The sequence below is a fragment of the Cladophialophora immunda genome (assembly GCF_000835495.1).
Source record: "Cladophialophora immunda strain CBS 83496 unplaced genomic scaffold supercont1.3, whole genome shotgun sequence".
Classification (NCBI taxonomy): Eukaryota; Fungi; Ascomycota; class Eurotiomycetes; order Chaetothyriales; family Herpotrichiellaceae; genus Cladophialophora; species Cladophialophora immunda.
Genome location: NW_015622543.1, coordinates 287,942 through 313,457, shown reverse-complemented (window position 1 = coordinate 313,457; position 25,516 = coordinate 287,942). Strand labels below are relative to the sequence as shown.

Below are 25,516 nucleotides of genomic sequence, written 5' to 3'. Positions count from 1 at the left end.
ATCTCTGTTTCTAATTTCGGAAGACACGGCTATTGAAGAAATGGTAAACTTATTAGTATAAAACCAGGCGAATACCTCTGTAATCCTAAATGAACTTGAAAGGGACTATACCCCAATTTCGGCTCTTCGGAATGGCGACGTCTCAGGCATCATCTACAGTAAGGAAGGCTCCTAGTCCGTACACTACGGCTCACTAATAAGGATAAATAGGGAACGCAGACTGCTCAGTCTTGTGTCACGTGTGTCGAACACAATCTCCATATGTTGTCCGCGGCGGTCGATAGCTGCCGCGAGTCTCTGCGCCTCGTGCATGGGGAACTGGTCGCATCAGACAATTGCGCCCGGTTTTATGCAGAGAAGTGTGGTCAATACCACCAAGTGAATCTCAGTCTCTTCCAAGAAAGAGACGAGATGGCAAGGGAAATTGGTCGTCTTCGCGAAAACAACGCCACAGCATATAGGGATATTCACCAACTTACCGAAGTCAACGATGTTTTACAAAAAAGGATATTCGAGCTCGACAGGAAGGACGACAAACACATCCAGGTGAGTACCTACTCTCCTTAATATGGGCATTAACTGAAGGGCCGAATAGGAAGCCAAGGATCTCAAAGCCAAGATAGCGTTCCTTGAAGCGGAGAGGGCGGAGGCGCGCTGGCCTAGTCCTATCCGCGTTAAATTTCCACCCTATCAAGACGAAAGTCTTTCTCCGCTTAGTCCGGAGTCCTCTCTTGACCTTAACGCAGAATGCACGGAGCTGGTTGATATAATGCTAGAAGGTAGCGACGATTCAGGAGAACTGTCCCATTGAGATTTGTTACCAGCGGATGTGAGAACTTTGAGAAAGAGCGTTGCCAACCCAGTCTAATCGCATGTACGCAAATCGACACTGGACGCAACTTCGGAAAATGCCCTCCGGATGCAAGTTCGGGCGCAGGTTCGCTTAGTTATACTTGGCACAAATAGTGTCCACCAAATTAAGCCGGCGTTCGTTTGCTATACCTCGTACAATGTCCAATCTGACCTCTTCGTCGCCTACTTTTTATAGCCACACCTTGGCTTGAGATCCTCCTACCCCAGTCTTGCGCCCTATTGAACGACGTCGAGACGCTTTTATATATACTTTTCAATTTAACGCGAATACTATGGTCAAGATACCATAGAGACACGAATAAACTCCGATTGATATAGAAAATACTAAGGAAAAGGAGGTACAGAAGGTACTAGAGAGCCCTCCACCATCGGAATCACTTAGGTCAATAGACCTAGCTGTAAGGACGACCGACCGGCGACCGCCGCTTTCACAAACCTTTGCCTGAGGACTCCCTTAAATTAGTCTGTGACCAACTACCGGCATCAACAGCGCCTCCTGCCTTTGGCAGAGGTAACGAGTCCGCAAACGGACTACAAGGCCAGTCGAGGCAAGGTAACAGGGCTTCCCTTGATCCTAGAGATCAACAACGAGGTTGGCTACACAAATAGGCGGCGTCGAGGTCTAGGATTGCGCCCGGGAGATATTCCCCTAGTCATTGTTTGTAAGAGGCCACGCTGCTGGCTCCCTCCTGGAGTTCCTCAAACATCGGACTCGCACAATTAATGATATCTTTGCTAGGAAAGGTACACTAGTGAACTACTTGTAAAGGAAGAACCTATATAACCAATGAGACACTTTGGTTACCTTATTGGCTAGCGTATTATTGTTTCTTGGTGGGGATCGATAGATTTTTTCGCGACATTTGGAACCGGTGTGCTCCATTCTATCTTTCGAAGTTAACCGCCCTAACTAAGGTGGTCCGTCTCCGAACTCGCACTATAGTTTGAGAAGTGGGAGATAATAAATATTTGGACCCAGTGTCGTGAGATAGCTACTACGGTTGGCCACATTAAGTTCGAGGTCTCCCTGAGCTTCCATAATATATAAACTGTTTCCAGTTGTAATCGACTGGAATTTTTAGGTTATTGGTCTCACTATACACACGTACATAGTACCCTTTCTTGATAATGGATGGGTCTCAAGTGCAGTCTGACTCCAAAACATCTTCTTCGAAATCTTCTCTAGCAAATTTCAACAGCGCAACTAACAGTGCGGTTGATGACGCTGACGAAGACTGGAAAAACATTTCCGACCTCGCGGAACGGCGTCGCGCCCAGAATCGGAACGCTCAGGTGTGCTCATTTACCAAGCACTACATCACTTATACTCACAATCACAACAGCGAAGATATCGCAAGAAGCTTAAGGAAAGGTTAGAATTTCTAGAGTTAGAACGACTCAATCTCGCCACACCTGCCGGCAGTCCCCTTTTCGACTCAGGGTCTATAGCAATGGCAGGAGATGGATCCTACGACAAAGGAGCCGAATCCCCAATCACCAAACGCGGCGCGCCTAGCTCTAGCCAAGAGACTTCGACCGCCGACAGCGTTAAAGCTGGTTTCCTCGTCACCCCCACGCTTTCCGAGCAAACAGCATTACCCTCTACAATGCAGAAAAGACAACACTTCGCCGTTTGTACCGGTCACACCGGCGATCAAACAGGAACCAACTGGACAAACTCGCCGACTACCCCGGCCCCTTACGCACCACACACGATCTATAGCAACGAATTTGGGACAGATAATTATGTCATTAGTCCATGGGCCACGGCATATGCTTCCTTGGCAGGCTTAGAGATACCCCAGCCGTTAACGAAGCTAAAACCCCATCAAGATGGAGAGTCTTGTTTTCACTTCGACTATATCTGCTATCACAGAGGATAACGTATCAGTCAGGGACATATTTCCCGATCAAACACTATTGGAAGGGAGGTCGTTGACAATGAAATTAGCCCTTGGTGGTTGGTTGCTATAGGTATGACAAAGGGAGCTAGGAGCCTAGGTCTCGGAAAAGTAGTGTGATAAGAACTATGATATAACTTCCCCCTATAGTGAGATAATCCTCTGAAAGAGTATTACTATTAACTTCGCCTCAAGGCTACACGAGTATGAAAGCAAGCAACATCAACCCTGTAGCTACCCATGTCATCCCTAAAAATACTGGTCCTCTCTGCGCGGAAATCCCTATTTGTTCTCCATACTTGTTGATTATGTCTACCCCTCTAACAATTACGAAAGTTGAAATGGTGGAGGCTAGCGTAATTGTAAGAAACGCCGGCTAAGGAAGATGAGCGTTAGAATATTGGGATCAGTAGGGGGAGTAATGATGACAGTTACCACTTTGATTACGAGGTTCACCAATGTGGAAAGGGGTCGCCCATAGAATACTTTCCAAGCAGCAGCAGATACTCCAAGACCTGTGAATATAATACTTAGCCAATAAAAAATACTCAAGATGATGGTAGGAATTCTGAGAGCGCGTTCCCAAAGTGTAATAGTAGAAGGCCAATGAAGATCTTCTAAGGTTATATTATTAGGAAGGTAATGTTCCACAGTCTCCGTTAGGTTAAAGTTGAACACCATTGTGTGATTCGAGCATTCTGACAAACTCGGAGGATATTGTGTTGCATTTAGGGTATAGTTGCCTGCGCAATAGCCCATTAGATATATGATGAAGAAGTCGGGAAGATCTAGCGCATGTGCAATATCAGAAGTAGCATCATCAAAAAGGTTATCAATGCCCCCCTTGATATTATTTTCAAGCCCACTTAGAAAGCTGCCGTCGCCTTTGGTAGTATTGAAGACACTCGTGTGACCAATGCGGGACATATTTAACTAGTTAATCATTAGAGACTAGCCAACCCGCCGTGGAAACTGTTCCTATACCGTCATTAAATTAGCCTTTCCAAGAAAAGACTTTCTCGACCCCGCTGAGACGCATAATATGGAAATAATTAGAGATACAAGAGAGCAGGCTAATCCAAGGAGTGATAATACTCGCATCGTCAGTGGACTCACAAAGGCCGAATATAAAAAGAGTATACTGGCAAGGAAGAGATAATGAGGAAATAATACAGGTAAACATCTTAATTTTCAAAATCTGTACTTATATAGAATGTATCGAAATGGAAGTAGGTAACAATAGATATTCCGCTTACCTAGTTAATGTTTGTCCGCGAACCCACATACCTTAAAATATTCTCTATAATTCTATATTTGGTTCTTCAGCGCAAGGTTAGCCTGTTTACTGGCGCCGTCTGCCGTAGGCTTCCTAATCTCAGTGTCTTACTATATAAGTGAACTTACGCTCTCTATTTGTATCTTCCACACTGCCATATTCAAAACTCTGTCATTCGATGACTGTCGCTTATATTTATTCAGGATGAAGAGGTCCAATTTACCGTTTCTTATCCTTCTGCCTACAGCTCAGTTGTCCTTATCCAACCCCTTAGTCAATCCTAATCTCTTTCGCCGAGAATGTCAAGGGGCCGCACTCACAGTATTGGAAGGTTCGGCGTGCGACGTCAGCCAGGCCAATGCCCTTGCATGCTCAGATAATTGTTTTGATATAGTAAGCTCATGTTAGATTAACGCACAGTATTGACTAATTGTTTAAAGCTCCAATGTAGTCAACAGTCTTCTGATCCAAATACTTGGCTGACTACCGCTGTTACTCCGGATACTCCATATACCTGGTCCTTTGTAGTTGCGCACTGTGGTTATCCTTATTGTAAGAAGGTAAATGATCAGTATCAATGTAACGGGCCAAGTCCTAGTGAGTAAATAGTTCTCTACATGACAGTTCTTTATATAGCGTGAGGTTTAGAAGCTCTTGAAATATAGACTTTATAGGACAGTATTTCATAGATAAATTTTCTTAGATTAAAGGTATATCCTTAGCTAAATATATTCTTCTACCGTAACCAATTTAACATTAATACTATTGAAGGTAAGAAGAGTTTGCATCGGATCCACAACGATAATTGGAAAGAGGAGCGACCATTATTAGGAGTAATCGTCATACTGGGTGCTTTCTCTCCTACCAAATGTAGCCGGGTAAAATATAAAAGCCAACGTCGCCAGAGTGTGTACAAACAATTCAACATACTCTCTAACAAAGTCTTCTTGTACGTCTAATATCCTAAGAACCCGCCTCCTAAGCCTTCCCTAAGATCTTCTATACGAGGAAGCGCCAAGAACGCGCACGCCGTATTCCTACTTACCACAGGCTGAGAGTAGGCTCTCTCAGGGAGCTCCCCAACGCTGTGGATAATCTATGGTTTACGCCTCTCATAGCTGCCATCTGTCAGTCAGCTCGCAGGCTATGTCACTATATCTACCAGTGGCTTCTAGGGAGCCTTCACGCCAAGGTTAAATAAAGAGGCTGCCTATTCAAAGGAAGGATTTAAATTGCTGACCTATTTTTATTCTGTGGCTCAGCTGCGAAGTGGCTTCTGTTACCTAGCTTTAGATAAAACTTGCGACGCTACGTTTCCTGTAGTGAATATAGCCCAGCTACAGTAAGTTTCAGATGATAGATACATGATTGTCGACCGATAGCCGAGTCCCATAGGTACGAGTTCCACTCGAGACTTTCATCCTCTTTCCAGCGGTGAGACTTTCTTCTGCGGGTCTCTTCCTTTTTCGGTGATCTCTAGTCCCAAAGTAAGCATTAAAACCCTGGGCTTTTATAAGGTTGCCGATCGTTGACGGCAATCCACTAATATGAGTCTCGGTCGATGCATTCCCCATTCGCAGGGTAACACTAATTTGCTCAGCAGTCTTCAGCGTAACGATTCTGCAAAAGTTTCCATCCAAGTCGAGAGATCTTGGATCACACCAATCCCCAGGGATTGGTTCGCCGTTAACATGGAACTGGGCATAGCGGGACGCAAGCTGAGTGAGTAGTATCTTAAATTCCGGGTCTTTCCCTAGGATAGAGCATAGAATGCGGCCGGTACCAATATATCTACCATTCCTTCGCGTCGGTAAATCCCCTAGTTCGAAGTAAAATAGTGAAGCAACTGCACACCTAGCAACTCGATCAATTGACTCCGATAGTGAAGTATTGTGCTCGACATCGGACTTAAGCTCAAGCATATGACTTATATCGTCAAGACCATAATCGTGGTCGACCTCGTGGTCGAGCCGATGGTATCTCGAATGATGGGCAAACACTTGCCGAACTTGCTGATCCCTCGATTTTTCCCAGACTAAATCTCGTACCCTGAACGCAGCACTCGCAGGAGAAGCGGCAACTCCAGGTAATTGGTCGTACGCAGTTTTCAGAAGCTTCCCAGTGCCAAGAGATAAAATCAGATCGATTGACGTCGACGGGTACAAGATAGCCGCTTCCGAGAAAGCCGTGGCGACCGGATCGTTTGCGAGAAGACCAGCATCCTGGAATGTACCTATCTCGGGAATACGCTTGGTAGGGAAGAATCTGATGGACCTTGTTAGATCCGAGCGAAAGATCTCGTCCTAGATACTTACACCGGAGCGGCAGACGCGGCTCTCGCACTGGCTTGGTCAGCCTTGATTTGCTTTCTAAAGAATGCTTTTACTTACATCTCCCAGAGTGGAACGTTTGTCCCTACTTCTTCCGTGTTTTCTAAAACTGTGGTAAGAAGACAGTGAGTACCTCTCACGATAACCACTTACCATAGTTCTCAATGGATTGCTGGCCTTTAACATAATTCACAAACATGCGGCATGACGGCTTCTTCAGTGTCGTCGCCACAAGCACGCATATTTTTGCCCCTAGTTGGGTGGCATAGGAACAATCTAGCATCTTTGTTTCTAGTCCGAGAGTTTGCTGCAAGACCGATTCGAGACCTTCAGGTTTGTAGAGTCCGTCTTGAGTATAAAATCGGAACATCCTCATCAGCCATGATATAAGAGGGATGCCGAGGGTGTTCTCCTGTTTGAAAGAAGATTTGGCAAGATTCAGGAAAGACTCGATACACTTATCTATGGGCCAACCCTTATGGTACATGGCCAACGCCGTGATGCTTCCTACCAAACGGTTAGCCTCGATAACCTGCCCGGGTTGAGAAGCGCGTATACCTGAACTAACACCAGCGACGAGCTTGAAATATTTCTGAATCGGTATGGGGAGACCGATCTGTTCCTGGATCCTCTTCATCAGAGTTAAAGGAATAATGCCCCGCGTTCCTCCACCATCGAGACACAGGATACTCACTCCACGTGTGGGGGCTTTCACCGTGAAGACAATATCCGTTGCCCATTTTACTGTACAGAGAAAGCACGAATCAACTCGATAGACCCATGGTTCACTCGGTGTTACTTTCCCGAAAATTTGAAAACAGGTCTCACACACCAAATGGCCACAGGGGAAACAATATTGTGGAGTTCGGCAGATACAAGAGAAGCAAGTATCCTTACTATAAATCTGGCCCCATTTGTCCTTGTATCTTTGAAGGTTTGTTAAATGGATAGCCGCACTAGAGGCACCGGTGATTGAAGTCAACGCCTGAAAATATTGGATCAGGTGGGTCTGAATCGTGTTCAAAACTCCTGTCCGTAAGATCACCTTGGATGATGACTCGAAAGAGATGACACGCTCACCAAGAGCGTCATTAAGAGCTTCTTGGTATATTTCTTGGAAGAGGTGTCGCGGGTCGAACACTAATTTGGGGTCAGCTTCCTGAATATTTTACTTATCAAGTACTTACTATGGCAATCTGGGGGATAGCTGTCTAAAAGGAAACTCGAAGCAACTACCGGAGCAGCAAAATTGATCAGATCCTCTGGCGTTCCGCAGTGTCGGATGAGGTTTTCAAGGTGGGTTTTCAGGTCTAATGCTGCTGGATTCTGCATACGAGAGGCTTGAATGAAACCAAATGGCTGTGTTGGGAATTCGGAAAAGTGCTTGCACGCTGCCTCGACAAACGCCACTAGGTGAGTCATAGAGTATAGCGTTTGCATTTCAACTCTATGTTTTCGCGCCCTATTTGACGCCATCAATAACCTCTTCTTCAGTCGATTCCAGTCAGGGGAGGGGCCTAGAGTACGAGGGGGGCGGATTGCAACAACTTCGAGGTCAGATATAAGGTCAAATAAGTCATCCTGTGCCCTCTGCTCTTTCAACAACCAGAGGAACGCTTTCTTCGCCTCTCTTTCCCTCTGAGATGTCGGGGGCATCTTGTCAGTGACAATAATGACCGTCGGTTTCGTCAGAGGCGGTGTTTTTGAAACGCTTTTGTTACGAAGCCACCCGCCAAGGTGACGCGCAAGGGTCGGAAACCCTCCCAAATCCGAAGCAAAGAAGCAGAAAACGTCTGTGAAGGGCAGGAGTAGACGGCTAAGGAGTGCTTGTTCGAGACCATCTGGGCAATATGACTCGGAATTACTGAGAGGCCACCTGTTTATCTCATGACAGCTGTGACCTGTCGTGTGATATCGAAAGCCTCGGGTATTGAGAGCGCCTTCGGCGACTAATACCGGTCTCGTGGAGCGCTCTGAGCCAGACACCATGTGCAAATTTACGTCCCCAGCATACTGTTTACTTTTGAAAATCCTTCTCCGCCTAATTCCGAACGCCTTCTCAAGGGCAATTGATTTGGTACGCTCCCCAATAAACACATAGAGGCTCGGTGCGGCCTCATCAGGATCAACTACGTGGCTAAGGAGCGCACGCAGTCTATTAGATTCGAGTAGAGCGGTCTCAAAACCTTGCTTGCTAACGCTGAGCCATTGGTTGTGATTACAAAGTTTCATACTGGTGGTGGTGGCTCTAGGTAAGTTGCCTGAGTTTACCGTTACATCTATAGAAGACTATTACACTTATATACCGCCTTCCGCGGCCAGAAGCGATTGTAGTCAAAAATAGATCCATTTAAGTATTAATAGACCTCGTCGACCTATTTCTAGTTACTCATAAGAACGTTAAATATATTTATATCATCTTAGGACACTGAAATTTCTTTTAAAGCATCTATTCTCCGTTTGCTATTATCGATCAGCCATCAACATTAATATAAAGGTCTCCTACGACTTCGATATTAAAACACACGAGTAAGCAATTGCCTTTTCGAAACTTTCATATCCTTTCGATATAACGATCTTTCTGATTATCTATCTATTCGATGCCGACATCTACGCTGGCCAAGGTCATTGAAATGCCTAGCAACGACCACGGAATATCAAACATCATAAGAGCAATAATCGGTGTACAAGTCGACCCTGGTAAGCGAGAGCTGAGGCCGAGATGCATTCGTTGCGGCAAAGCCCGTTCTGCAAAGTATCGCCGAAATAGTGCATCGACAGAGATATGCTCAAGACCAGCGTGTGATTCCTATGTCAAGGGCATTGTTCCGACCGAAGAGGCCCAGGAGAAACATATCGTCTTGGAGGTCCATCACTATTTCCATGAGCATGGGGAATCGGACCCCAGCCCAGCGCAGCCTCAACTTGCGGAAGTGTCTGGCGAAAGTGCAGCAGAAAGGCGACTAGAAATGCCAGACAACTGGTCGCATCGTGTCACTCGAGCGATGGCCAGACAGTACGAGGCTAACATCAATGAACGCCCTCCATCCTATCGAAGTTTTAATAAACCCACTTTAGTACTTTCAGGTTCTACTCCTTGCTCGGCAACAGCGGCTCAAGCCCAAGATAGTAAGTCATTGATGAACTATTAGCTGCGATGTTGTGGCCATCTCGTGAACAGGCAGAGGTCCAAGGTTGAATTTTTAAAGGGGTATTCCACAATCTAGGCGATAAGTACTCTATAACAAACAATTAAGAGAGAGGAGCTTGGCACCTCTATGCCTCTAGATAGAACCCATAGTTATGTGAGATTAATCTTACCGGTACCTTTGTTTCATCTTCAATAGATAGTCGGGCTCTAAAGAGCGGTTCTATTCACCGCGGGCTTGATATATGGATGGCTAGCGACTCTCTCAAGTAGAACGAACGCAGATAGATAGGAATGGATATCTGTAACGTTGGAGAGGGGCAGCCTATTTCTCTTAGTTCCCATTGGTTTCTATGTCGGTATCTTTACGGCATAACCTTATTATCTCCATAAACTAATATAACCTGCCCATTAAGATCCTCTTAGATAAGGATATTATAATAAGTCGATAAAGGAGCTAGCAACCTATTATATATAATATTTGAATACTTCTCCCAACTTTTTCCTTGCCGCTCTATTTACGTTCACGAAGGTTTCGCAGCGTTTCTAGTGATTGTTGTGACTCTATCTCTACTTTCTTCTTGCTTACATAGGACCTGTAATTTATACTTATACCACAATATGGATACCAACATTACCGTTAACGAAGGTATATTGATAATAAGCGCTAACTTCGCTGTGATAGACAAATATCCGTTATGAACGGAGTAAATATTGATAATGATGTTGAGGAAGCCCATAAATGAGCTAGCGGTTTCCGGGCTTTCGTCTCTGAATTAGCGACACCTTAGAAGTATATCTAAAGGTTTAACCTACTAGAATACCGTACGGATCAACCATACGTAATTCGACCGCCATTTCCGCCACAGAGATATAATGCCTCCAGCCCCAACAAGGCAGCAGACTATGGCAAGCGGTAGTAGTGGAATGTTTTTTATCGGCTTCGCCACCATCCGCCCGGTATCACTATTCTCGAGATGGGTCCCCAAGGAAGTAAATGTCCCAGGGAGGAATATATAGCTGGTGTGGATCAACCAGGATGAACAAAAGGCGATAAGGCTATAGCGCCTCGGGATAGTCTCGGCTTCGAGAACCATAGCTTTGTAACTCGGCATATTTTCTGGAGTTGTGTAATGAATAGATAATGTTTCTAGGCGGTTAACTTGGTCGACTGTAGGATGTACAGCTGAACGTGGCCGCCAAACACCGCCAACTTAACCGCAGATATATTACTAAGAGCTTTCGATGGTGCACCCACTGTACTAAACTTAGTATTCTTATCTAACTCGTTCCATTTTTAGCGCGGACAAAATTATCTTTCGCTTTCATCTCGACATATCGTCGATCTCTCTTTTCTGGATGCACTTACGAAATAAGACAAATTTACACCCACTGTCGATTCCACAATTTGATCTCGCCATTTTTCTTCGATAGTAGAAGTCAATTAACTATTATCGATTTTGATCTACGGAAGCTGCTGAGGCAAATACCTATTTAACCTTTTGTGCGGTAAGATCGCTGGCCCTTAGCAATTGTTCATAATTAATTTCCCTACAAGCATGACATCTACATCCAACTCCGATCGGGAACACCACCCGTCTTTCCTCTTTTCTGATATACCCACGGTGGACTCATTACTTCGGCAGGTTGATCAACTTCAGGAATCAGTTGACGGCGAGATCCTAGAAGGACTTGAGGAGGAAAATGCTCTGTTGAAACAATCTCTTAAATGTGGGAGACAAAAGATGGTATCTCTTGCTACTATCCTTCGAGAGGCCTTTGAAGGCTACGTCGTTTTGAATGCATACCTTGAGAATCTTCAAAAGGAAAAGCGTGCCATTAGTGAAGAATGGGCATCTCTTCTTCAATTTAATAGTGATGAAACTGTTGGTGCAGAAGAGCGGAACAGGAGATCAATCTAAAGTGTACACACATGTGCGAAAACGGTGTCCTGTCTGACTGGCGCAGTTGCTTTGTAGGATTTGTGGAGTGATCCACCTTATGGGTACATTTATCCTAATATAGTTAAGATCGCCTTTTTATAGCGCCCAGTTATCTTTGATCTCTTTCGGATCCACAACTTTCATGACGCTCTGTTACTTTAGCTCTGTTGTCATTTGAAACAATTTTTTGTTTAGTAAAGATCTAAGGGAATCTTATTGTTAGGGCATAGGGCTATGCTCCGTCGTTACGGAGGCTGGGTAACCACGTATGCTTCGCCTCATCTAAGCCTCATCTAAGCCTACTAAATTCCCGACGTCGACAAAGGCTTTAGTAACTTACCTATAGTTTAAAAGGGTCGTGCCCCCGATTATAGAGTCTTCGTCTTCTCCAAAGCCTTCAGTCTCTATACACCTACTATAGGGAGAATAGACTAGATACCCTAAGCTACTCGTTACCCCAGATCCGTTACCTATATAGCTGCGTTCACACTATCATTCAAAAAGTCGCACCTACACACCGAACCTCTCACTAAGCCCGATGCAGAACACCAAAGAGACCGCAGTCAAATATCAACAACGCCAAATAGCGCAGATCCTCGTTAAGCCAGAGCTCAGCGAAATACAAGAGCAGCATAAGGATAAGAGAGCTGATTTTACCGACGACAGAATTGCACATTTCATGCAGATGGCCCGCAAAGCAACCTCCGTTTATCATCGGAATTGTCACGAGCTAGTGGCACAAATTATTGCCGAAAAAGAGTGCCGCCCCATACCACAGTTGAGCGAGGAAGAAAAGGCTGCTATTGCAGACCGTGACATCGCAGAGAACATAGAGACGGCCGACACACAAACCTCAGACGAGCTTCGACATCTCTTTATGGAAATGGCGAAAACTACTGCTGAAGAAGAATGCCGCCCAATGCCAAATAAGGAAGACTAAGACTATAGAGGTATTATGTACTTAATGCAAGGCACGCGAGACGCTCTCAGAACGAGTTCCAAACTAGACATGACTTCCCGATGAGGGAATTGATACAGTAAGAAAACATCCCCATGAAGATCGAAAACAATAGTTCCGCGGATGAGCGACACTGAAGTGGAGTTAAAGAACAGGCTTTGTGCGGTAGGACTCAATTAAAAGGACCGAGCTTGGAGCAGGGCGGGTTTAGTTAGGTCATAAAGCCAAGCCCAAAAGTCGAGCTCTTCCTTCTCAGTCAAATGACGCCGCACCATCTGTAACATAACGGCATGGTACTTAGATCCCGAAATAGTATTAATGATGACTGGACGCCATTGCACTCAGAAGCTAGCTGAAATTAGTAAAGTGCTTTTGGGGTGGATGCTCTCGGCTCTTCCCACAAAATATCTGCGTTACCTAGACCGGACACCGATTTCGCACATCACTGTACTACACGGGAGCCGCCGGGCGTAATAAATTGTGTGTGTGTGTGTGTACTACACGGGTTCATATCTCGGACAGTTCACAAGAAAGACGTCGGTTTGGACAACTTGATAGCCTTTGTCCTGAGATCCTACCAATATACATAACCATCAGATCGAGGGTCAACTGGTCGGGGGTCAACTGGCCGGGGGTCAACTGGCCGGGGGTCAACTGGCCGGGGGTCAACTGGCCGGGGGTCAACTGGCTCGGAACGTAATCGCTAGTATAGAAAGTAGAATAGCATATCTTTCCTTGATCCCTAGGATATATTAGCCTACGTAAATCTCAAGTATATTAGGGATCAACTGGTCCGTAAGTTACGTCAGGGTCAACTGGTCAACTGGTCGAGTATACTTGCGAGGTCAACTGGTCGAAATGACTCACGGGTTAACTAGCTCGTCTCGATGGGGTCAACTAGGCGGCGAGCCGCCTAAGATTAACTGGCCCACTAAATTTTTCCCCCCCCCCCGGGGGGGCGGATTGAAATTCGCGCCGGTGGCCCTCCAGCCCGGTGCGGTCCCCATGCACTCAAACCACAATTTCAGTCCGGCAAGGGGTCAACTGGTCGACGCTCCGGCGGGAAACCCACCGACCCCTCAGGGCCCTTACCTAGCTTCTGCCTAGATGACGATTCTCCAAGCGTCAACAAGGCTTCCACAAAGTGAATCATTGAACTAGTGGAAATATGCCGACAAGTCAGATCTGATCTGCCGCATTCTCGCATACTACAAACATAGATCCCTTTCGAAACCATATCCGGCGGCTTTTTGTTGTGAATAGGCTCTAGGCCACAGGCTTCGCTTGTTGAGGGTCTCTGTAATTTCGTCCTCAAGATCTCCTCCAGGAGACATTTTGCTCATGAAGGCATAGAGAGGTTTGAAAAGGTAGTCGTCTCCTGCCGCCGATCTGAACTTAAGACGCAGCTGCCTCTGGTCCAGCCATACACAGTTCTCCTGCAAATCGGCATCGAGCCCAGTTTTTTGTAAAACTATCCAAGTCCTTTGAGTACATAGAATAGGGGGCTCTTTGGCTGTAAAAGGAATTTGGACCTGGTCACAACCCTATAGCGCCAGCTGTGACCTGCTCGCCTTTTTTCTTTTTCTAAGCATGAGTTTATTAGTGGGATAGATTTCGTAAGGATAGTATTAAAATTCGAAACTGATTCTATTGCGTTAACCCGGGTTCTCCTCACGAGATTTTCTTGACCGCTCCTACTATCACCGACTGAAATGTGCTCGGGGCTAACTAGTTCATTTTCGCCAACGGTCACACTGCTCGAGATCTCGTTTATGTGTATCCCAAATCCCTCTGACGTCTATCAGAAGACTGGAAGCATTACAGAGAAATCGTGTCTCTACGTGAGGTTACAGTTAGAGTGATGATATCAAACAAGACCATAATAAACATAGTGGGAGTTGACAAAGAGCTCCACACGATACTCTCTAAGCATCCGATGGTCTCCCGGTTCATCAGCAGACCATACTTGAACAGGAAGTGGTATGGAGAAGGCTACGGCGACGGATCGTCATCAAAGGAATAGGGCTGGGGGACAAAGAGAGATATTGTCTAGTCGTATGAGTATATATTGATATGAAGATCAACTCTCATATTTCTTACTTTATTATCTCCCAACAGCAGCTGTTTGATTTGTTAGCCAATAAGTCAGATATCAGCGGTTACGATGCCTACGCTACAGTCTGAAGAAAGCCTCTCGGAGCTTGGCAGGAAAATAGCAGAGCTTGCCGAAACCTTCGATAACCGCTACGCAAAGGAATCTCTTGCAGGAACGGGGTCGTCAAGCGAAACTGACAATCATCGCATGAAGGCGCGAGAGACACTGGTCCTATTACTGCACAACATGATCGACAAGGTCCAAGGTCCTACTCGCACTTTGATCGAAATGATAAACACGGCTCGAGTCAGACTCTCGGTGATGCGCGCTCTCATAAACTTCAACCTTACCGAGAATATACCTGACGGTGGTTCCGTATCCTTCAATAAGCTCGCCTCTATCGTGGGAGCTAATCGACTGATGCTAGAGCGTGTAATTCGCTTCGCTTTCAGTCAAAGAATTTTCCGGGAGAAGATTCCAGGCTCGGGAGAGGTGTCACACACAGAACTCTCGAAAGCGATACCAGCTTTGACTCCATGGTTCAAGCTCGTGCTGTCTCCGATGACTATCCTACCGGACTTATCCCTGACAGAGGCACTGGATCAGAAGAACAGAGCGGAGACGGCCGCGCAATTGGCGTTGAAGAAGGGCTTTTGGACATCTCTTAAGTTGAATTCCAAATTCGACGAATTTCAAGACGGATTGAGATCTCTGTCAATCGCTCAAAAGTGTTGCTTGGAGAACCCTGTTGGCGATATATTTCGCTGGGAGGAACAAGGAAAAGCTCTGATCATTGACCTCGGAGGAGGAGACGGCTTTTCATCTATCGAAGCTGCCAAGAAAAATCCTGATCTTCACTTCATTGTGCAAGATCTTGAGGAGAATCGAATCCAAGCAGAGCAGAACATTCCCCAAGAACTGAAAAATAGGGTCCTTTTCCAGGCCCACGACTTCTTCACCCCACAGCGGCAAATTGTTCAACACCCTGTGACCATTTTCATGAAATGGATACTTCACAACTGGTCAAATGACAATTGTGTTAAAATCCTCAGGCAATTATTGCCGCTGTTAACCCAAGAAGGAAGCCGACTTCTTGTGCAGGAGTACCTTTTGTCGGATTGTGGACATATTCGAGCTATGGATGTGACGATGCTTACATTGTTGAACTCAGGAGAAAGAACGCTCTTCGATTTTGAAGCCTTATTCCAGCAGGTGGATAGAAGGATGAGAATTGTCAAGGTCTGGAACAGCGAAGAATGGTGTATGAAGATATTGGAAGTTGTAGTCGACGCTTGAGGGTGTGGGATGACTTTCTTTATTGAAAAAGTATACTTCAGTCTATTTGAAAGTCGGTTCTTGCAATAGCTTTGTCATCATATGTATGAGTTTCCGTATTCCTGTCGGTCGTGAGTTGATTGAACTCTTTCGACGTACAAAAGGGAGAATCAAAGTCCTTCAATTTCAGATAGATAGACAATGTCACGTTTCGCCGGGTACTTATTAGCACGACGAACACCCTTAGGCGAAATCTTCCTAGATCTCCATATCCAAACATGGACAAGCAGATGGCGGAGGACATATATAGCTGCAGACGTAACTCTGATCCTGAAAGAAGTGCTGGGATTCATTTGCCCATTCCATCTCTGAATTCGTGGGTATTTGCCAGAAACTTTCATTTAGAAAGATATCTGGATACCCAGAAGGCTCGACGAAGGCCTGAGTCTCCGCATACTCGTCAGGTTGTTGGAGTTCATAGAGTGGATAAAATTCCATCTTTGTTTGTTGCCCTTTGATCTCAGATGGCGCTGTGGTTGTCAAAGGTTCTGGTTGCTCATATGTGTAATCGGGAGCGTTTAAAGGAGATTCCAACACCTGGTTCCATGGAAGGGGCCGACATTGAGCGATATTAGCTGTCAGCTCCCTGTCCCTTGCGACGTCGGTGGCTAAGATATCCTGTATCAATGCCGCCTTATCAGACCCCAGTTTGATCAAACCGAGCGCCTCCAATATGGCAAACGTAGTGACCGGTCTGTTAGGTTCCTCAAGTAGACCGAGATAGTGAGAGTTGCCGATCTTGGACGCTTCATAGAGGCGATGTATAGCTTCGGTCATGACCTCCAATATTTGCCTGTAGCTTATAGCTAGTCAATGGAGTGCCTTTGGGTGAAGACTTTGAAGATAATTACCCATTTTGCTGTCCACGACCCTGGAATCCCTGATACGAACAGAAGCTTTCACTATCCTGACATGGGATGCAGAGCTTTCCCCCGTAACACTTGAACAGTAAGCCTCTGTAGAGAGTTCTCGGAAGGGGAACTCGAACTTTTATCTTTTTGAGTTTGCAGCGATCGCAGGCTCGCTGCTTTCGCGATGTTTTAGCAGTATCGCTACTGCTACTTGTTTTTTCTCGATCACGTATGCTATCAAAGCACTGTAGCATTTTGTCCATCTTGAGCTATGACATCAAAAGAAATGAACAAAAGGGCTCTAAATAGTAAGTTTAATGGCCAAAGTACGGCGCGGTCTGTTTGGGGACTGAGTGTTCTTCAGTCGGAATCGCAATAAATACTGTACTGAACTATTTCGCCACTTATTGCCCACGTCAGCACAGGTTTGTGTTATCTCCACCATATAATTGCTACTTAATCATTTAGCAATGCCATTTGCGTGTTTCCTTGCTATAGCCTAGACGTATGCGATTACGAATGGCAGAAGTAACAACCCATATCTAGAAATACGCTCTGTTAATTCCAAAAGGCTCCCCACGACCTCTTCTAGGTTAGAATTATATATAAAACAGGCGCCACAAACGAAATGGTTTTCCATCATACTTATAGATGACTAAGTAATGGATTGATATATTATTTAGAGATTGATAGATGTCCTGACGTTCACCAGTGAAGTCTAACAAGCCCACTTCTTTAAAAGTAGTTGAACTCCTGGAACTCCTGGAACTCTAAGTCAATACATTTTTGTTCTTCGCGAAAATCTTCTTCGATACACTTTTGTTCCTTGCGAAAATCTAAAACTGCGTTCTTCAGTCGTTCCGTTGCATCACGGACGTCCTCAACCATCTTCGCAGATCTTAATTCTATCTGACAATTCTTCGCTACCTCCGCCCTTAGTTTCTTGTTCTCTATTTCGAGGGCGCGTATCTGTAGCCGCGTATGAGGGCTTGTGTGTGACTGAGCGTTCTGTGGACCGGGTCGCGCTGTTGACCTCGGTGGAGGAAAGTGCTGGCCGCTGCGCTTAGTTCCTGGAAGGCCAGATAGAGGAGTATCGGGAAGGTCTTTTCTTGGCGTTACAGAAGATTCAGCGTTATCCATATTGAATACCTCCTGGCTTCGTGCTTGAATTCTCAGAGCCAGGAATAACGTATCAACAAAGTCGATTGCTGCTTCGTCGTTCTCAATTCAGTTTGAGCAAAAGAAGTTACTACACAGAGGCAACGAGGGTTGAAGGGATATAAATAGCGCCACTAAGAATCTAAGTTAAACTTATTGTTATTTATAAAGCTAATTTAGAAATCAAACTTTGGTCTCATAGTCATATTGTAGAGACTGACGCGGTCGATTAGATTGCGCTCACGAGACCTCTCAAATGCGCTCCCGCCCCTAACATCACGGCGACATGTAGGATTTGATGGCTGGAGCCCAAATAGTCAAAGATCCCTGGAAACCACTTTTCGGGTATCTGCAGATGGTTGAATTACTAGCCTGCTTAATTGAGGATAAGTAGCTTACCCTATTTGCATAGATAATTGCACCGGTGATGTTCAACAGGCTCATGACAATCATCCATCCCAAGTTCATTCGCTGGTGGACTGGCGCGACGCCATACAAAGAAATACTGTGGAGCATAAATACCAAAGGTGAGCATGCAAGTGCCGAATATGTAAGCACACGCTGGTAACGAAAACGAGGCGACTTGAAGTGCGGGTGTAAGGTTGTCAGGGCACAGAGTATTGCCAATGCTGAAGTCTAGAATAGGTTAGTCGTGGGCGGAGCGCTTGATTTGGGGATTTCAGCTTACCGTACACCAGTAAACATATTGGAGTTTGGTGCTATTGAAGAAAGCAAAGTAGATAGCGGGAAGGGTCGCCGCCCAGACCAATAGCACAATGCCCAAGTAATCTAAGTGGTTCCAAAGTGAGGCAACATACTGACTATGGTTAGCCAGGGTGTGAAACCTGTGTGATCTCAGCAAAAGGCGCGCATTGAATTGAGTTATCCTTACAGAGCTGATAAGAGAAAGCAGGCTGAAGCCCCCATCGAGAACGTTGTTATTGTGAATTTCTCCATTAAGGGATAGTCGAAGTGTTCGTCGTATAGGAAGCGGAATGCGTAGACAGGAGATAATAAGAACACAATAGATCCGAGTAAGTGAGTCCAGATATTCACTAGGTTAGTTTAGTTAGTGACGAGACGAGACAAAGGAGGAATTGTCTTCTCAAACTTCACCTGTTTCATTATGGATAGAGAAGATACTTATTGCGCATGCTGTCCATGACCCTGATGGCGGTCTGTAGACTGTTAAGTGTTTTGATTTTCAGCCTTACTGAGAATAGATCCTACCGATAGCCACAAGTTATATATTCGTTGTCTCTTTACATATGCGGGTCAGTGAAACCCGCGTTAACATTGTTGTAGAACTCACTTCTGCCATCCTTCTAGACATTGACCCGAATGTTAGCGAGGCAATTTAACCAATGAGCCGACTTACCAAGATCGTCCCAATGTATAAGTCTGTCACCCTGAGCGTAGAGTTGGTATTGACCAAACCAACCGGCTTGGGTTCTCATCCGACTTGAAGCCATAGGCGAATGGCAGGGCGCACCATATCTCTCTGTGTTTATGAGTATTAAGGAGCTAGTGCTTGGGGGGAGAGATCATATTCAGGACGCTCTCGTTTAATATGTTTACTAGGGATCCTATTTTATTAATCCGTTCCCCGCTCATGACCATTCGGAATAAAGCCGGAATGCTTCTGGAAATTATTCTCACAAGTATAAATGTCTATTGTAGTAATCTAAATGGCTGACTTACCCCTTCAATACTGCGATAACATTTAATTCGAACAGGCTTTTAATTATATACATTGGAGACTCCTTTTCCAAACTTTCCCGAAATTCTATTCATACTCCTTCAACGGTAGCAGCAGACGACACGGGACAATGAACCAAAACCGAGAAATTACGGGCAAGAAAGAAAAGTTGGAGAGGACTCGGTTTTATCGCCTGAAAAAGGGGTTCTTTAAACGAGCATCCAATCTTCACAAAAAGTGTCAAGCTGAAGTTTACGTCTTGGTCCGAAGGAATGGCCGGTCATATATTTTTAGCTCTGTTAAGGCCGAGCGCTCACCGTTTTCGGAACATATATTGGTTTGTAACATCATGGTCTTATTCATAGACTGTTGTCTTACATCTCATAGGAACAGAGCTATCCTCCGCCTCAATGGTCGTTTCCAGATGATGTCCAAGCCCGAAATCCCTAAAATTAGTAGGGCTTTGTTTTATGTGGGAAAATGACTAACGCTAGAGCTGATGGGTGGAGATCTTGCCGATCAAAGTTTCTAGTTAGCTAAAGGATAAAGATGGTACAAGGTAGAAGCAATAACTACCTATAAGTTAACTTTGATCTTGAAACAAATAAACCTTTATTTTTCGCCTGCTTTTAACTATGGATACTAGACATCTGTCGAGTCCCTATAACGAGACCCATATCGTGCAGACGCCGCCGCGGACTACTACAGATGGAACGGTTGAAGCGCCAGCACAAACCACAACTTATATTGATGAATACGGCGGTAAGGGGCATGGAAGTAGGAAACTACATTTTGGCCCTTCAAATAAAATGTCAACTGACTAGAGTGATAGGAAAACGACTTAAACGACCCCTTCAACAGGCTGAAGAAGCGCACCACACATTCGTTCGGGTTCTAGACCTACAGCCGCAAGAGCCGACATCGACTGCTAACGCAGGCACCGGAGCCAACAGGGCACACGTCGCACCAATACTGCCTCCGGTTGCGCCGAAGATACCTGTAAATTCTTCGCCCAGAACGATTCTTCCCAAGGCAGATCCTGACCACGATCGAAAGGCGGTAGCTGTTCCTCAAGCTTCCTCCATGCCCACTGACCTATCCCTACCTGGGAGACTTTGGACTACGCAAGCTACTCCGACACCACCAATGGCACGTATCGAAGCTGGTATGTCGTTACCATTCATTGGGCCTCGACCGACACACAGGTTTCATTGTCCGCACTGCGGCCACGTCGTACAAGTTTGGGATATAGCTGAACTAGGCCAACATCCAGGGCCGATACATAACACCAACCAGGTTGTACCCAATGGATACGCCCCTCAAGCCCCTGGGCGTTGGGTCCCGTATGGGTATTCTTCGATGGGAGGTAGATGAGCTCCTACCTCAAATGTTAGGATGGTGATATGATTCGGCTGACTGTCCGAGTGGTGGCTACCTCAGTTATAGCAGCTCTGCGTGGGCAGGAATCAGTCATAGTAGCTAGTTGAAATTGACGGTGGCAATCTCAATTACACGTCCGCTTGCCCATTCCTATTATTCTGAACTGCCAGAGGTAGAGGCCCTTCCGGATCCATAGCAGAGGGATATTCACCCAGTTCGAGATCTTATGCTAGTAAAGCGATCGACGTAGGAGATTATAACTAAAGTTGCATCGTAGAGTATAGACCTTGGCCTGGCCGCTGAACCGCAAATGAAAATTATGGGATCCTTCAAAGGTGTAGGGGCGCAAACGCTGGTAACATTGAGACACAGCCGGCTCTAGTGCCTTCTTCTGGGCAACTAACCCCATAAAGGAGGCGGACATCCTCAGATACAAAGCAAATGTAGCTAGATAGCACAACTTGATTACCGTCGCAGTCTCACGTGGAGTCACTAAGCTGGCTAGCCAGGGGCCCACACATTATATAAAATGCCGTGGTAGCCAGAGTGTAGTTTGACACCTCCGTTCACGAAGTGTTTTCTATCGAATATGTCGCAACCCACTTTCCAACCCGACAAGTATTTACTACAACGTGGGATTCAGGCGTCTTGCCGACTCACTGCTCAGCACTTTTTACTTACTCAAAGAGCGGGCGGCTTAATCCACCCTTTCATTGCCGAGGAGATTCGATCGAAAAAAGATCTGGCTATTGCTGATGCTGGCTGCGGTAACGGAATATGGGCCATAGAGACCGCAGAAGAGCACCCATCTGCAGAGGTGGTCGGACTGGATGTGTCAGCAGCACAGTTTCCTGCAGCATGGACCTGTCCGCAAAACTGCTGCTTCCACCAACTCGACTTGATGCAGCCCGTTGGCGAGGAGTATAATAATTGCTTTGACTTGATCAATGTTCGATTGCTTGCGGGGCCACTGAACGGAGGCAACTTCCACCCCATCGTCGACAATCTGTTTCGGATGCTGAAGCCGAACGGACTGATCCAGTGGCTGGACGTTGCATTGGAAGGTATTCGTGCCTACGACTCCTCAGAGGATTCTGATATCATGCCGAACTGGGGGCAGCCAGCTTCGATCTCGACTCAATTCCCGGCGTTCGTCAAGTCTACGGGCTGGCTTAAACAATTGCCGACTTTTCTAAACCAACGTGGATTTACGGACATTGAGATGCACGAATGTCCTCCAAAGAAATCCATTTTAAGGCACGAGACGGACGATATTGGATTGGTTTTGATCGAGTTGTCGAAGTCACATCCTAATGTGGAGTCAGATACCGCCGACAAGTTCAAAGTTGCTGTTGCTGACTTGCTCAAGGAGATATCGGAGGGACGATTATTCACCGTGGTGCTCCAAACTACTATCGGCAGAAAACCACGGGGCGGACTCTCGAAAGTGGAACGTTCGTCCGCAGTCAATAGGACGGGAGGAGGACGTATTATATAGTCAGAGAATGTTACCGAGGCCTTTCTCAAAAAGGGAGAGATTAGGTTATGAACTGTGAATAACATCTGACCTTATTGCTATAGAGATCCAAGTAAGAAAGGTCTATCCTACGCTTCCTGCTCCCACCGATAATATTTGGCGAAGGGTAGCGTCTAGGCGTGGTGAGAGAGAACTGGACGAAAATGGCTTGAACAGTGATTTAAAGTCGGGAGCCTTCTCAGATTAAGCAGAATTATTTTAAGCATGATTATGAGGGCAGGAAGCTAATAATAATAACGTACTTCTGTGGAGTAGGCGGTGTTAGTAATAATTCAACGTAACCCGAAAGGCCTACTAAATTTAGGAACTTCGTTTCAATGCGACAAAATTATATATATCAAGAAGAGGCTTGAACAAAATCTATATCACAAAGGATACAGCAAAATGGAAGCAACACAATACTACGCAGCGTCTTTGGTCACCCTTCTCTTATCTTTGATCATCTTAGGAAAATTCCCTCCCACACTGCTTCCCGGCTCTATCCTTAAACATCTCGCCATTCGACAAGTCCAATATGTCGCATCTACAAACACGACTTGGTTCGACATGATCTTCATGACAATATATTGCATCGGAAATGTTATCTTTTTGTGGAGTCAATCTAATAGTTGGACTGATTTCGCCAACAGATCTGGTACTCTTTCAGTCATTAACGCGGTACCCTTATTCTTTGGTGAGAGAATCAGTATCCTACCTTTGGGGATAAGACTACGTATCGACAAGTGTGCGATTTTGCATCGCTACGTTGGGTTTATAGTGTTCTTAGAGGCGCTTGCTCATGTTATCACGGTTGTGATCACAAAAAGGCCCCACTTTGTCGCATCGTCAAATATCACAAGTTTTCTAGTAAGTTCGCCGTCCCATATGCAATATCTGCTGACATTTTACCGGGGAGGCGAGCTTCTTCTTCGTCATTATGATATTATTGTGCCTACTCCTTTTCCTTGGACGCTTCTACGATGTTTTCGCCGTGACTCACACTCTTCTGGCATTCGCAACCTGCATTTCCATATATCTACATATAGGAACAACACCCTGGATGTTGAATAGGGTTTATATTGTCATCGGCTTTGCAATCTTTACACTGAATCACGCCGCGAGGCTTATCCGCATAGCCTATCGAAATTTTAACCTCACCTATCGGAAATTCCGGCTTACGAGTCTTGTGGTGGTCCAAGATATAACGTACAATGACACAGAAAAGAAGAAGGAAAAGATTCGTATGCCCGACGCTATATATCTCCATATCCGGCCGTCCAGACCCTGGAAATTTCGAGGTGGTCAGTTCGTCTACCTAAGATTCATTGACCTTGATTATAGATCCATCCTCCAAAGTCATCCATTTTACATTTCCTGGTGGTATAAGAACAGTGAGGGTGATGATATTGGGGTCTGCATAGTTGAGAAACGACGTGGACTTACCGATAAGCTTTCTAGCGTCGACAATAAGACGGAGGAGAGAGTCCTTATCGAAGGCCCGTATGGTAAAAATCTTGGGCTAGACAAGTATGAGACTATTCTACTTTTCGCTACCGGTATCGGCATTACTGGTGTGATCTCTATGGTTGCAGAATTGTTCAACAGTCCCGAACGGTCTCCTGTGAACTTATGTCAGATATCACTCTTTTGGGAACTGGATTATTCACGTAAGTTTATTCAGAAAGTCTTTGAACTACTATAACTAAAATCCCCTCGAAACAGGACACATCTCTTGGGCGTCAGATTTCGTGGAAGAATTACTCCGCCAGGATATCGATAAGGTACCATTCATCTTCATCTCGATCGCCATAATCAGTTCTGACGAAGCGTATAGAAAATCAAAGTGCGGGTCTTCATTCGAGGAAAGGATAGTTCGAACACTAGTGAACCTAGTGGGGTTATCCACGGGGACATGCCGGTTGAAGATCTCATTTCGTCCGCATTGGGTGGAAATAGAGGGAAAATATTGATCTGCCGTGAGTAAAGGTCTTGAATTATAGATATATTGCTAACTTTTACATCTTTTAGTGTGTACGAGGGAGAAGGTTAGTGTACGGATAAGGAAGCTTGCTAGCCAGTACACTCGGAACGTACGGGTTGAGGAGCTAGAATTTCGCCCTCCACCATCACTCCTAAACAGCGTTGCAGGAATCCAATGATCGATGAATCGACGCCTGATGACTCAGCATCGCGTCCCAAGGAATCGATTCCCTATAACCTGATTGGCTGGGGTAGTATGACTCCGTTCTCAACTACCTAACATAGTATAGACTGATTAGATTATACCACTTTAGGATTAGCTCTACTAAAATAAGCCACGGAGGATCTAGTCACGTGCTTACACTCTCCAGTATAGTACCTAAAGTAGTAGAAGCCTAAGCCTACTTAGGATAAGCTCAAAATAGATTCCTGATTACCTAAACAATCAAGGAATCGATTATCAGCAACGCTGTTCCTAAATAAACGGGAAAGAATACTGAGGGTATTTTTAAGTAGGAAAATGATGGTCTAAGATTTGCAAGGTTTTATAACAAAACTTATTATAAACCTCTGGAAACCTACAGCTTCAATACTAGTAGACAGTGCTTTTTACTTTTTCTTCTTGTCTTCTGTGCCACCCCTCTCCTTTAAATAATTGGCATATGGCATATCAATCTCGATATCATATCGCAGCCGTGCGAAACCGCAGATTGTGGAAACAAAAATTAGCGCAGAACGATGGTGCGGGCTACTTAGGAGGTAAGGAACCTCGTGCAAGGAAAGAAAGATATGACCTGCCGAAGAATGGGCAGCTTGTCGCAGGAGATAGTCAGGAGAACCATAACATTACACAGGATATACGACTCCACGACGTCAAAGCATTACTCAACCTTCAGTCTGAACAGTTATTGAAGCTGGCAGTCTGTGAGAATTGCGGCCTAGAGCCTGCGGGAGAGAAGGAGAGGATCGTCCAGGAGCAGGCCTGGAAGGAAATTCTGTGCCCAACAGAAGAAATCCTTAAGACCATCCACAATCAACTACGCTAGATTCGATTTACTCGGATCGTCTGGAGT

The 25,516-nt window shown here is 45.4% G+C and overlaps 10 protein-coding genes across 10 annotated transcripts; 7 read left to right on the top strand and 3 right to left on the bottom strand.

The window, feature by feature from the left end:
* Positions 1-411: 411 nt before the first annotated feature.
* On the top strand, positions 412-811 carry PV07_04718 (uncharacterized protein; the record flags this gene model as incomplete). The annotated part of the gene is made up of 2 exons (XM_016391552.1): positions 412-546; positions 596-811. 2 exons carry the CDS (start codon positions 412-414, stop codon positions 809-811), a joined length of 351 nt encoding a protein of 116 aa, XP_016249071.1.
* Positions 812-5,399: 4,588 nt separating this feature from the next.
* Positions 5,400-8,612, bottom strand: PV07_04717 (uncharacterized protein; the record flags this gene model as incomplete). The annotated part of the gene is made up of 6 exons (XM_016391551.1): positions 5,400-6,315; positions 6,366-6,392; positions 6,441-6,483; positions 6,534-6,887; positions 6,939-7,520; positions 7,568-8,612. The coding sequence occupies 6 exons, from the start codon at positions 8,610-8,612 to the stop codon at positions 5,400-5,402; spliced, it is 2,967 nt and encodes a 988-aa protein (XP_016249070.1).
* Positions 8,613-8,980: 368 nt separating this feature from the next.
* Positions 8,981-9,532, top strand: PV07_04716 (uncharacterized protein; the record flags this gene model as incomplete). Its single annotated transcript, XM_016391550.1, has 1 exon — positions 8,981-9,532. The coding sequence occupies one exon, from the start codon at positions 8,981-8,983 to the stop codon at positions 9,530-9,532; it is 552 nt and encodes a 183-aa protein (XP_016249069.1).
* A 1,555-nt stretch (positions 9,533-11,087) lies between these two features.
* On the top strand, positions 11,088-11,450 carry PV07_04715 (uncharacterized protein; the record flags this gene model as incomplete). Its single annotated transcript, XM_016391549.1, has 1 exon — positions 11,088-11,450. One exon carries the CDS (start codon positions 11,088-11,090, stop codon positions 11,448-11,450), a length of 363 nt encoding a protein of 120 aa, XP_016249068.1.
* A 423-nt stretch (positions 11,451-11,873) lies between these two features.
* On the top strand, positions 11,874-12,411 carry PV07_04714 (uncharacterized protein; the record flags this gene model as incomplete). The annotated part of the gene is made up of 1 exon (XM_016391548.1): positions 11,874-12,411. The coding sequence occupies exon 1, from the start codon at positions 12,010-12,012 to the stop codon at positions 12,409-12,411; it is 402 nt and encodes a 133-aa protein (XP_016249067.1). The 5' UTR covers positions 11,874-12,009.
* Positions 12,412-14,593: 2,182 nt separating this feature from the next.
* Positions 14,594-15,820, top strand: PV07_04713 (uncharacterized protein; the record flags this gene model as incomplete). Its single annotated transcript, XM_016391547.1, has 1 exon — positions 14,594-15,820. One exon carries the CDS (start codon positions 14,594-14,596, stop codon positions 15,818-15,820), a length of 1,227 nt encoding a protein of 408 aa, XP_016249066.1.
* A 237-nt stretch (positions 15,821-16,057) lies between these two features.
* PV07_04712 (uncharacterized protein) lies at positions 16,058-16,636 on the bottom strand (the record flags this gene model as incomplete). Its single annotated transcript, XM_016391546.1, has 1 exon — positions 16,058-16,636. One exon carries the CDS (start codon positions 16,634-16,636, stop codon positions 16,058-16,060), a length of 579 nt encoding a protein of 192 aa, XP_016249065.1.
* Positions 16,637-17,445: 809 nt separating this feature from the next.
* Positions 17,446-17,850, bottom strand: PV07_04711 (uncharacterized protein; the record flags this gene model as incomplete). The annotated part of the gene is made up of 1 exon (XM_016391545.1): positions 17,446-17,850. One exon carries the CDS (start codon positions 17,848-17,850, stop codon positions 17,446-17,448), a length of 405 nt encoding a protein of 134 aa, XP_016249064.1.
* A 3,686-nt stretch (positions 17,851-21,536) lies between these two features.
* On the top strand, positions 21,537-22,671 carry PV07_04710 (uncharacterized protein; the record flags this gene model as incomplete). Its single annotated transcript, XM_016391544.1, has 2 exons — positions 21,537-22,401; positions 22,529-22,671. The coding sequence occupies 2 exons, from the start codon at positions 21,537-21,539 to the stop codon at positions 22,669-22,671; spliced, it is 1,008 nt and encodes a 335-aa protein (XP_016249063.1).
* A 2,434-nt stretch (positions 22,672-25,105) lies between these two features.
* Positions 25,106-25,489, top strand: PV07_04709 (uncharacterized protein; the record flags this gene model as incomplete). Its single annotated transcript, XM_016391543.1, has 1 exon — positions 25,106-25,489. One exon carries the CDS (start codon positions 25,106-25,108, stop codon positions 25,487-25,489), a length of 384 nt encoding a protein of 127 aa, XP_016249062.1.
* Positions 25,490-25,516: the final 27 nt, after the last annotated feature.